The 11,677-nt window shown below is 39.9% G+C and overlaps 1 protein-coding gene across 1 annotated transcript; it reads left to right on the top strand.

Annotated features, from left to right (window-relative positions):
- The first annotated feature begins 513 nt into the window (after positions 1-513).
- On the top strand, positions 514-10,907 carry ralbp1 (ralA binding protein 1). Its single transcript, XM_054627009.1, has 10 exons — positions 514-563; positions 2,379-2,680; positions 5,171-5,620; positions 5,744-6,093; positions 6,664-6,825; positions 7,766-7,897; positions 8,181-8,291; positions 8,450-8,571; positions 8,683-8,803; positions 9,066-10,907. Exons 2-10 carry the CDS (start codon positions 2,431-2,433, stop codon positions 9,363-9,365), a joined length of 1,998 nt encoding a protein of 665 aa, XP_054482984.1. The 5' UTR covers positions 514-563; positions 2,379-2,430; the 3' UTR covers positions 9,366-10,907.
- Positions 10,908-11,677: the final 770 nt, after the last annotated feature.

The following is an 11,677-nucleotide window of genomic DNA, read 5'->3' as shown; positions in this document are numbered from 1 at the left end:
GCAGTTTGCACAGACTAATGTACCGGACGCACAATGAGACCTTGTTTGTCTTTTCTTTCTCTTTTTTTTTATGATATTGAATCACGACCTCATTTCGCAATTGCAGCTGTGGATTTGGAGCAGACGGTGCCAACAAAGATCAGAGGACTAATGTGTTTCATATGTCAGGATGACCACCAGTCTTCTGAGTGCAACCACAGCATTTGGGAAAGTCCACATGATTCAGAATAGCAAGTGGTTTGCTAAATGTGGATGGTAGTTGCTTTTCAACACATTGTTTGACAGTTTATCTTGTACACACGCATGTATTACAGCGCATGTGTGGTTAGAATCAAAATGAGACCACAGCCTAAACATTCATTCATTAAATCCAGATCATTCTGGGCCAAGAAACCTACATAGACTATACATTTGCGGTGAGAGAGCCAAGTGATTGTTAGAATCGCTTTCGAACTCCATTTCCCAGCATACAACTGGGCGGACGCGCATGCGCAGATATGTTTATTTAGTATTCGGAAAACCGGAAGCTCCACTCCGAAATTGACGGAACGGGATAGTTCTTGGTAAAGTTTTTTGGGTGTTTTCTGTTTTGCGTTTTCAATGACAGCAGAGCGGCTACAAAATAGAGTCCATTACCTTTATCTATCTGTATATATCATGTTAGTTTTATTTATCTGGACGAAACAACTGGTTTTAATCGGGACGGATAGGCTGGCTAATCGGCTAGCTTAGCATGAGCCACCGTTAGCATATGGGCCCCTCCATTCAGAGGAGAGCTGCTACTCCCCGACTGTTTCTTCATGGAAACGTGCTTTAATTCGCTACTGGAGAAACTAGGAGGAGTGTTGTAATATGGAGGTGTTATGTGGCTGGTTGTGTGTTTGATTAGCCTTTGACTGGAAACAGGACAGAGCAAGATAATAGATTAAGATGCCAGACAGACAGGCTGTATCTATAAGTGTTGTTTTTATTGGTCAACACATTTGTCGTGGCAGTAGTGCATCGTATTTTCTTGAATGCACAATACTAAACACTTGTTTCTAGTCTCAATATGTAACATGAGATCTTTAACCTGCTACTGTGATGAGCAGGAAACCTGAATCTCTAAAACACTCAGCACCCTGGTGGTTATTATGTAATTAATCTACTTCCTAACACGTACAAGCTGAAGGCCAAGGAGTTCCCTTTTGTCCTTTTAATCTGAAATACACTGTGCAGGCAGCCATGCTGTTGTTTCAAATAACTGTATAAACATTCATCTGAACATGTGTGTATTCTTATCTACTGTCATCAGGGATGTGTTTGTGATAAACACCGTTTCGAAAGATGATGAGGTGGATTTAGTTAACTGTGGATGTCAGAATTGGCTAAATTAGAAGTAGGACATGCAAGATGTGATTGTCCATGTAGCAGAGCCCCATCTGGTGGGTGCACGTTACTGTTACAGTTCTGTTTATACAGGAAACAAATATAAAGAAAAGAAGAAGCAGGGAAGAGCTACATCTTGTTTTATTCTGATTCTAACTTTCTGAGTACAACATGCTTTATTTTTGTTTACAGGTGAATAGATCTGTTACAGATTGGAAATATTAGTCTATAGGGAAAATGACTCATGTCACTAACACTTGTCTGAAAAAAGTAATGATGAAATGTTTATGTTACAGCTGTGTTCTGCACTTGGCTAACATGGTTTCTAAACTATCCGTACATATTTCCTTTTTTGGAAAAAAATGAATTTAGATTGTCATTTGTTGGGGCCTATACTGAGATACTGAATGGATTTTGATTTGATTTGTTTGCTATTGCTGTCCCTGTACATTTGTGTTGCTATAATGTGCTCTTAAATAGTTATACGCTCCGTCCGTTATGATAAGCGGGTTCTTAGTAGAGCCAAAGTGGTTTTTTTAACCTTTTTTTGATTTGATAAATTCATTCTGATTGAGATCTCCTTTGGAAGAATTTCTGAGCACAGCGAGAAAAACGTTAAGAGAGAAAACTAACATTGCAACAAACCAAGTTCAGTCATACATATGATTGTAGCATATAGAGTATAAATAGGTCCAAGTTGAAGGGTTAAAATCATTAAATGGAATGAGAAACAAATAGTCAGTAATTACTTACATTGAAGATCAGTTTATATATATGTAGTTCTTTGTTCAAATATGATCAAAAAGTTAACACAAAAATAAATATGCAAAGAATAAAACTCACAGGCCTGGCCATCAATGGTCTCATAACCAAAGGGCGGTTAACGTTGATAACAAGCAGCAGGAATAATTAAAGAATCTGTCTGCAAACAGGACAAAACTTGAGATTATCTGTTAAGTGAATACATGGTTGTATTGTTTTCTTATATTTTGTATTTCTTCCTACTGCAGGTGTGATGGAGAGGTGATGGGTCAGTCAGAGGAGTGATAGGCCAGAGCAGTCATGACCGAGTGCTTCCTGCCCCCCAGCAGCAGCCCTGCAGAGCAGCGTAGGGCTGAACACCCAGGGGGCGTGGCCCGCACCCCCAGCTCTGAGGAGATCAGTCCCACTAAGTTTCCCGGCTTGTACCGCACCGGTGAACCATCGCCGCCTCACGATGGCCACCACCACGAGGCACCCGATGCCTATGTCTCAGACGATGACAAAGAGCACAGCAAGAAGAAGAACAAGTTCAAGAAGAAGGAGAAAAGGAGTAAGAAACTATCCTGTAATTTCAGTTTGAAGATTATTATGACCTTAGAAATAGTTTTGAAAAAGCTCAAGGTCACTCACTGGACATTTTGAGGATCTTTGAGCAATTTTCCAAATGCTGCCAAAGCTACGAGAAATAGCTGAAAGCTCTCGAAATCTTTCATTAAGTGATTTTTGTGCTATAAGTCTTTGTCAGACTAACCCTTATATTTTTGCTACATGTTAATGAGTACAACAAAAAGAAATTCATAGTAATGACAAAATCAAGATTAAATTAAAAAACTGTGTAATAGGCAATGTTGAAAATGGAAACAATTTAATGGGTAAATCCCATAAAAATATACAGCGGGTAAAATAAGTATTTAACACGTCACCATTTCTCTCAGTAAATATATTTCTAAAGGTGCTATTGACATGACATTTTCACCAGATGTCGGTAACAACCCAAGTAATCCATACATACAAAGAAAACCAAACAAATAAGTTCAGAAATTAGGTAATGTGTAATCAAATGGAATGACTCAGGGAAAAAGTATTGAACACGCTTACTGAAATTTATTTAATACTTCGTACAAAAGCCTTTGTTGGTAATGACAGCTTCAAGACACCTGGAGAAACTAGTCGCATGCATTGCTCAGGTGTGATTTTGGCCCATTCTTCCACACAAACAGTCTTCAAATCTTGAAGGTTCCGTGGGCCTCTTCTATGAACTCTGACCTTTAGTTCTTTCCATAGATTTTCTATTGGATTCAAGTCAGGTGATTGGCTGGGCCATTCTAGCAGCTTTATTTTCTTTCTCTGAAACCAATTGAGAGTTTCCTTGGCTGTGTGTTTGGGATCATTGTCTTGCTGAAATGTCCACCCTCGTTTCATCTTCATCATCCTGCTAGATGGCAGCAGATTTTTATCCTTCAATTATATGAAGTTTGCCAGTGCCGTATGCTGAAAAACAGCGCTACACCATGATGTTCTCACCTCCAAACTTAACTGTTGGTATGGTGTTTTTAGGGTGATGTGCAGTGTATTATGGCATCCAAAGAGTTCAATTTTGGTCTCATCTGACCAGACTATATTCTCCCAGTATTTCACAGGCTTGTCTAAATGTTGTGCAGCAAACTTTAAACGAGCTTGTTGAGAAACGAAGGTCTTGAGAGAGCTCTTTGCTTTTACCCATCATGAGATGTTTCTTGTGTGACACCTTGGTAGTGAGACACCTTTTTATAGGCCATCAGTTGGGACTGAACCAGCTGATATTAATTTGCACTGACAAGGGGCAGGATTGCTTTCTAATTACTGATAGATTTCAGCTGGTGTCTTGGCTTACCATGCCTTTTTGCACCTCCCTTTCTTCATGTGTTCAATACTTTTTCCCTGTGTAATTCCATTTGATTACACAAAACTTAATTTCTGAACTTATTTGTTTGGTTTTCTTTGTATGTATGGATTACTTGGGTTGTTACCGACATCTGGTGAAAATTTCATGTCAATAGCACCTTTAGAAATGTATTTACTGAGAAAAATGGTGACGTGTTCAATACTTATTTTACCCGCTGTATATCATATATATATATTAGTATTCTTGGCTCACCAGTAAGTTATAATTTCTGCTGCATTTCACCTTGTAATATACTCTATTATCAACTTAATCGTGATGTAATATCTCTTATGATATTGCATTAATCGCAACCTTGCAGGCAAGCAGCATACTTGGTCGGTATATGATTGGCATGCAAATGAGTACTACTTTAGTAATGTCAAACAGGTCACATATCACCTTCATTATCCTTTAACATCTTGGAGCTACTAAGCTCAAACAAATCATCTACTTCAAGTCACTTACCTTCAGCTTCAGAACACTTGAGGACTGAATACCATTGAAATGTTGCTGAAGGTCACCCCAGTATTAGCTGTTGAGTAAAGGGAGAGAGCTTCCCACTTTTCCATCCTGTGGGCTGTTGCTGCCTGTAGCTGTGAGAAATGTTCCTTTACTGAGAATTGATCAGGATTTTTCCATGTCTGTATTTAGCCTCTAAACCAGGGTCGGGTGTAGGAGAGGAAGGGATGGACAGTTCAGAGCACACCCAGATAGCCCAGTGAAGGTGTGTCTCATTCAGCTGTGTGATACAAAGCGCTTGTTTTACGGAAAACCCAGAGTAGAGATAATCAATGGAGACAAAGAGGCCCCTAACTGTCTTTGACACTGTGGTGTAGCTGCTTCCTCCGAGGAGAAAAATACTTAAACTGAGCCTGTTCTAGAGAGGAGAGGCGTAAGGGGCTCTGGGAGCTATGCTAAATCTGTGGATGACCTCTTTTCTGAGTCCCAATTCTCTCCCTCCTTTGCTATCTTCTCTCTCTCACACATCTCTCTTCCTGTTTCTATTTCACTGCTCTCATGGTCCTTTCGTAGGAGGAGGATAAGAAAACAGGGGTGTTTCTCCCCTCAGTTCTAACCCTATTTTTGCCTCTTCCTACTCTTTCTTCACTTCCACAGCCGAAGGCTACGCCGCCTTCCAGGAGGACAGTTCAGCAGATGAAGCAGAGAGCCCGTCCAAAATGAAGCGCTCCAAGGGAATCCATGTGTTCAAGAAGCCCAGCTTCTCCAAGAAGAAGGAAAAGGACTTCAAGGTAAAGGAGAAGGAGAAGGAGAAGGAGAAGGGGCCCAAGGAGGACAAGGCCAAGGACAAAAAATCAAAGGACCTGACGGCTGCAGACGTGGTTAAACAATGGAAGGAGAAGAAGAAGAAGAAGAAGCCCACCACAGAGGCAGAGCCAGTCCCGGTGGAGATCCCCACCTTCAGGCCCATCTTTGGAGCACCTCTGACTGAAGCTGTCAAGAGGACGGCTCTGTATGATGGCATCCAGCTGCCAGCCGTCTTCAGAGAATGTGTGGACTACATTGAGAGTTATGGCATGAAGTGTGAAGGCATCTACCGGGTCTCAGGTATAGAAGACTTTGAGCTTTTGATTTTTTGATCACTTTGCAAAAAAGGTAGAACTAGTATGTGAATGTATCTCAATATTTTAAAGTCTGATTGATACTCACATCAACTTCTTTCCCTCTCAGGTATGAAGTCCAAAGTGGATGAATTGAAAGCAGCTTATGACCGTGAGGAATGCCCCTGCCTGGAGGAGTATGACCCCCACACGGTGGCCAGCCTGCTAAAGCAGTACCTACGCGAGCTGCCAGATAACCTGCTGGTTCGAGATCTGGCCCAGCGCTTCGAGGACGCCTGCAGTCGGCAGGTGGAGGCTGAGAAGATGACAGAGTTCCAGAGGCTGCTGGCCGAGGTGTTGCCGGAGAGCCGACTTATTCTCTCCTGGCTCATCACGCACATGGACCACGTCATCGCCAGGGAGGCGGACACCAAGATGAATATTCAGAATATCTCCATCGTCCTCAACCCAACCATACAGGTCAGAGAGGAATAAATTCATGGGAAAAGATCAAAAAAAGGAGGGAAACTGGTAAAAAAAAATGTAAATGTTGCAGAGAGCAGTGATTCAGCAGCAACAGTCAAACTAAACGTCAAATAGAAAAATAGGTCTTGAGCTCAGACTCAAGTATAGCTCAAAGATAAGAAACCTCCCCTTAGCAACAAACCAACCAAGGTTTTATTGGACCAAACAGTCAGTTTTCTCTAAAACCCTGGCCTAGTTTAGTGAATCTAATTTATTCCCATAAGGGACTCCTCTTTGGCTGCTCCACTTATTCTGAACCAACAGCAGCAGGAGCCACGACACCGTTAAATTAACACTTCTCTCAATTAGTGAGTGTAGTCCAGAGTCAGTTTAATTAGGATAAGTAAATATGCAGGAGTTTGTGTTGTGGAGAAGGTGGCACAGAGACAATTGGCTTTCATAGTACAGTCTTACACACATTATACAAAGCCTATCTCACATGCAATGCAAGACTTCATGCAGTTTGTGAAAAACTCTGAAGCTGATTTTCTTTGTTTTTACTGGGTTTGTTTACCTTTCATTCAGATTGGGAACCGTGTTCTTTACACGTTCTTCACACACGTGAGGGAGCTGTTTGGAGACGTAGTCCTGAAGCCGGTGGTGCGGCCGCTCCGCTGGTCCAACATGGCAACCATGCCGGCGCTGCCTGAGACCCAAGAGAACATCAAAGAGGAGATCCGACGACAGGTGGGTTCAGTCCTGCTGAAGCCAATTCTTTCTTTTTCATCAAATAATTTTTTTACATTTGGGTAGAGCCAGACTAGGTGTTTCCCTGTTTTCAGTGTTTATACTAAGCTAAGCTAACTGTCTCATAGCTGGAGTAAATATTGAACGGACAGATATGATGGGGTCCTCAAACTTTATTCCTTTTAAAAAGACAATATGTATATAATAGTTTAGCTCATTTATCAAACAAAAATGGCAAAAATGACAAATTTAAACTTCTTAAATATGGGGATTCCTACTTTTGTCTGTTTTATATAATAGTCAGTTGAAGGTTTTTGTGTAAAAGTATTGTTGGACTAAAAAAGCTATTTGAAAATATCACTTTGAACTAATGATGACTATTTTATTTAACTTTTTCAGACATTTTATAGACAAAACCAGAGGATAATGAAAGTAATCACTAGTTGCAGCCCTAATCCACTTCTTGCTTTAAAGTCTTCAAGTAAGACACTGGAATTTACTCAATTGGGTATATTAGATTTTCAAGTTCTCTAAAATATTTATATATCTTTTCTTTTATTTATTAACTAGATGATAAATTGTTATCACTTTAAGTATGGATTTAAGTGTTTCAGAGTAGATTTGTAGTGATGCAGCAGGCGTTTAGAAGTAAGCTGCTTCTGTTCTGTTGATACTACATTGTCTTGTCAGCAGTGCACATCTTTATCTTTGCCTCTGTTTCTCAGACCACGAGGACTTGATAGTCTCATCATTCGCCAGAAGTACTTACCATTTCATTTGAAGTGTTTATAAATAGCCTTATGTGACGCTTAAAAAAAAATTCTGCTGTAATTAAGGAAGTGAAACTTGTTTGAGTATTGCCCTCATTTAAATTTGTTTAAATTGTGGTTTGGGTGTCAACTGAATTTTAACATGTAGTAAAAATGTGCTTGTGTTTTAGGAGTTCCTGCTGAACTGCCTGCACAGGGACCTGCAGGCCGGGGTGAAGGACTTATCTAAAGAGGAGCGTCTCTGGGAGGTTCAGAGAATCTTGACTGCTCTGAAACGCAAACTGAGGGAGGCTAAACGTCATGTAAGTTGTGTCTAGATACTATATGTGAGCATATGTATCTATTTTTTTTTGTTTTTGTTTTTTTTAAATAAGGAAACAAACAATCAAAGCTGTTCAATTACAGCACAAATGTAAATGTTCAGTGCTTGAACCAAATTTCAAGCAGGTTAATTTGCATAAACATGGTGGTTATGATGAACACTCTGCCATATAATACAATTAAGTAAAACAATATCAGAAACTACTGCCTCAAAAATGACCATTGTGCTTTTATTTCTTTATCTTTCCTCCTTTTGCATTTTAGGAGTGTGAGACTAAGATAGCCCAGGAGATAGCAAGCCTCTCTAAGGAAGATGTTTCAAAAGAGGAAATGACTGAGAATGAAGAGGAAGTAATTAACCTCCTCTTAGCACAGGTGAGTCACTCAAACACACAATAATACAAGTTAATAAAGAATGTGTTGGGACCAACAAAATGCCACAAGAATTGGTCCTGAATACCTAAACTTGTCTTAAAAAAAGTCCTTATTGTATGCCAACCTGAGATGAAATAATCTTGTCTTTCAATAATCAGGAAAATGAGATCCTAACAGAGCAGGAGGAGCTGATCTCTCTAGAGCAGGTGCTTCGTCGACAGATTGCCACTGAGAAGGAAGAAATCGAGAGACTGCGGGCGGAGATTGCAGACATCCAGAGGTGAGAAAACACTGAGACCATTTCAGGTGCTAAACATGTTGTAATATGATGCACAACTGTCGTTACAATGCACTAAAGGTCTCAACTGTAACCCGACATTTTGTTCCTCAGTCGTCAGCAGGGTCGCAGTGAGACGGAGGAATATTCATCAGACAGTGAAAGTGAGAGTGAAGATGAGGAAGAGCTACAGATGATTCTGGAAGATCTGCAGAAACAAAATGAGGAACTAGAGGTGTGCAAAATATTCAACACATATTGGCTGTTTAACGTCGGCTGTCATAGTCCGTTATTTAGCCGAAAGAAAAATATAAAAGTAAAAGTTGAATAAAGTGTCTTGACTTCTGACAAAGTCTGAAGGAACACTTAAGAATATTGTTTGTGTTTTTAAAATTGCAATACTTAGTTGAAGGTTTCAGGTGTGGTTTTCTGTCTGAGGATTCTTTTTTTTTTTAATTTGGTTTCTCAAACAATATCTGTGTTTTATTTCCACGTAGAACAAAAACACCCATCTGAACCAGGCCATTCACGAGGAGCAAGAAGCCATCTTGGAGCTCCGTGTCCAGCTCCGCCTGCTGCAGAGCCACAAACTGCAGCAGGAGCTGACAGTCCAGCCGCCGGCCGAACAGGCCCCGCCCACGCAGCCGAGCCCGGAGCCCCGCACCGAGGAGCACACCAAACGCTCTGTCACCACGGTTGCTGTCGCCGCAGATACCGCTGCTTCGTCCAACGGCAAGGCAGCTAAGGATCCTTCGAAGCCCTCGCCGAACAAAGACAGGAGGGACACCAACATGTGAGACGTCGTCTCAGTGATGCGTTTGGTGGCTCTGTGCTGCTGTACGTCTCTACCGCTGGTCAGTTGTCCTGCAGTGTCTCTCATTATCCACTGGAAATTTCTCTCTGCTGGATCCATGGGTTCGGTAGTAATTGTGTCCACCAAGTGACAGATGGCATTCATTTTTTCATGCAACACAAACACCACAAAAAAAAAAAGGAAATCGAGTAGCTGCTGTAGCGGACAACTGGCTACTACTGTGAGAGACGAGGTGGATCATATCATCAGATCCACAGTGCAAAGCCTGTATGAAGGAAGAGGGGGGGAAAGGAGAAATGAAGGGATTCATAAAGCAAGTAAGGGGAAGGAATAGAGTAAGAAAAAAAAGCAAAATTCAGGAGCCTTGCCAGTATATGACAAAGTTTTATTTTTGCTGGTAAGGTCTAAAAAAAGATGAACATAGACCAGAAATAATCTCAGTCCCTGTATCTCACTATGTCCCTCACCAAGATGCAAATTGGACATGTTAGGATAGAGACCACTGTGCCATAACCCAAGACACCAGACAGGCCACGTTTTCCCCAGAGAACCACTAATACAAAAAGCTCTTTGAATTAATGAAGAACTTAGGATTGGTCGATCTATATATTATATATTTAAGTAGTATTCTGAAGAATACGGATGACTATTCATGAAATACATTGATTTTAAGTTACAGCTTTTTAGTAATATATAAATATGTGTACAAATGTATTGTAGGTGCCACCGCAACTGACCAGTAGATGAAAACATGAACAGCAAACAAATACGCAAAAAAAGTACATTCATCACTGGAAAATGTAGAAAGACAGCTGGAGGCTGCGTTGTTACAGTCACACTTTGCTCTGTAGTGCAATCATCTTCTCTTTTCTCTCTGCCTCTCTTGCACAAACAAGGAAATGTTATATTTCTCCACTTTTATGATGGATTTACATCTGAAGTGATGATTATTATCGCCAAAATATGTGTGCAGAGACACGCAGGAGGCTTATTTAGTTTTGTTGTGTATTTGATCGTGTTTTTTAAGGGTAAGGTTCTTGATGTGTGGAGTTATCGTTCATGGCATCAGTTGGAAGTGAGTAAAAACAAAAAAACTCAAGATAACAAGTCAATCATTTCATTTCACAACTGATCCATGACTATTGCAACGTACTGTCATTGTTCAGTGATATTTAAAGCAAAGGCATGGCCTGCACTTACTTACCGATTGTTTATATCATTGTAAAATTGCAAATATACTGTATTTTCAGCTTTTTATGTTTTGTCATATGTTCCTCTTTTTTATTATTAATGACCTGTATGTAGTACGCTAGTGTGACTCCCCCTGCTTTGGTCGCGGGATAATCAAAGCAATCTGATCTGGACTCATGATTCAACATGTTAATAATCCTGTGACTGAAACAGATAAATGCTAGATTGGGCTCAGAAGCTTCTCATGAGGTTATTTTCATATTGTTCCAAGCTTTTGTAGCTTATTGTTGCAGTCAGAATAATGCTGTGAAGAATAAAGTGTCGATCCGAATAATGTATCTGTATCTTTGTCTGTTTCTCTCACACAGAGGCTACCTTTTTACTGAACTATGCCTCCTGGAAGCGTAGTCCAGATTTAGTGCTTTCTTTTTCCATTACAATTTCTCTGAATACTTTCCCCTCTCCCACCCTTATGAGTCAGTAGATAAATCCTTTGCATCCATTTTGAGGAGGTAAAGTATTTAATTAAGTATTTACTGAGAATCAAGGCCTTGGTATCATAGAGATAGTTGAAGCCCCTGACTGTTTTGTCATCGCTTTAACTGGTTTCCGATTTGGAAAGTATCGGCATCAAGTAGCAAAAAAACAGCCAGAAACAGAACGGATACAAGCAAAATGGGTTTCAAAGTTAAAGCTTAAGTTTAAATGAACGACTTGGGTTGAACTTATATTTGAGTTTTTTGTATTTCATCTCTCCATTATTAAACTACTGGAAAATAACTTATTCATGGATGAGTTATTTCAAATCTAATGTCAAAGCTTTTTTTACTGAAATACAATCAGATAGTGTCTCTGTTCATAAATATTGATATTAGAAGAATTTAAAATGTATTTTGCCTATACTGTTACTTCATTTGGATGTTTAACTTTGCCAATCACTTTTCAGAAATATGTATATGCAGAGTAACATTGTGTGATGTTAAAATTTGAAATCTCCAATGCAAGTTCACAATGAAACGACTTGCGTCTACTTGTTAAAATTCAGAAATTAAAAAAAGGGTTCGTTTATGATCATAGATTAGTTTTTTTCCACCAATGAGAGGG

This window comes from Anoplopoma fimbria, chromosome 3, assembly GCF_027596085.1.
Source record: "Anoplopoma fimbria isolate UVic2021 breed Golden Eagle Sablefish chromosome 3, Afim_UVic_2022, whole genome shotgun sequence".
NCBI classification, from domain to species: Eukaryota; Metazoa; Chordata; class Actinopteri; order Perciformes; family Anoplopomatidae; genus Anoplopoma; species Anoplopoma fimbria.
Note: the sequence above shows the minus strand (reverse complement) of the source record. Positions and strands in the feature narration are given on the sequence as shown.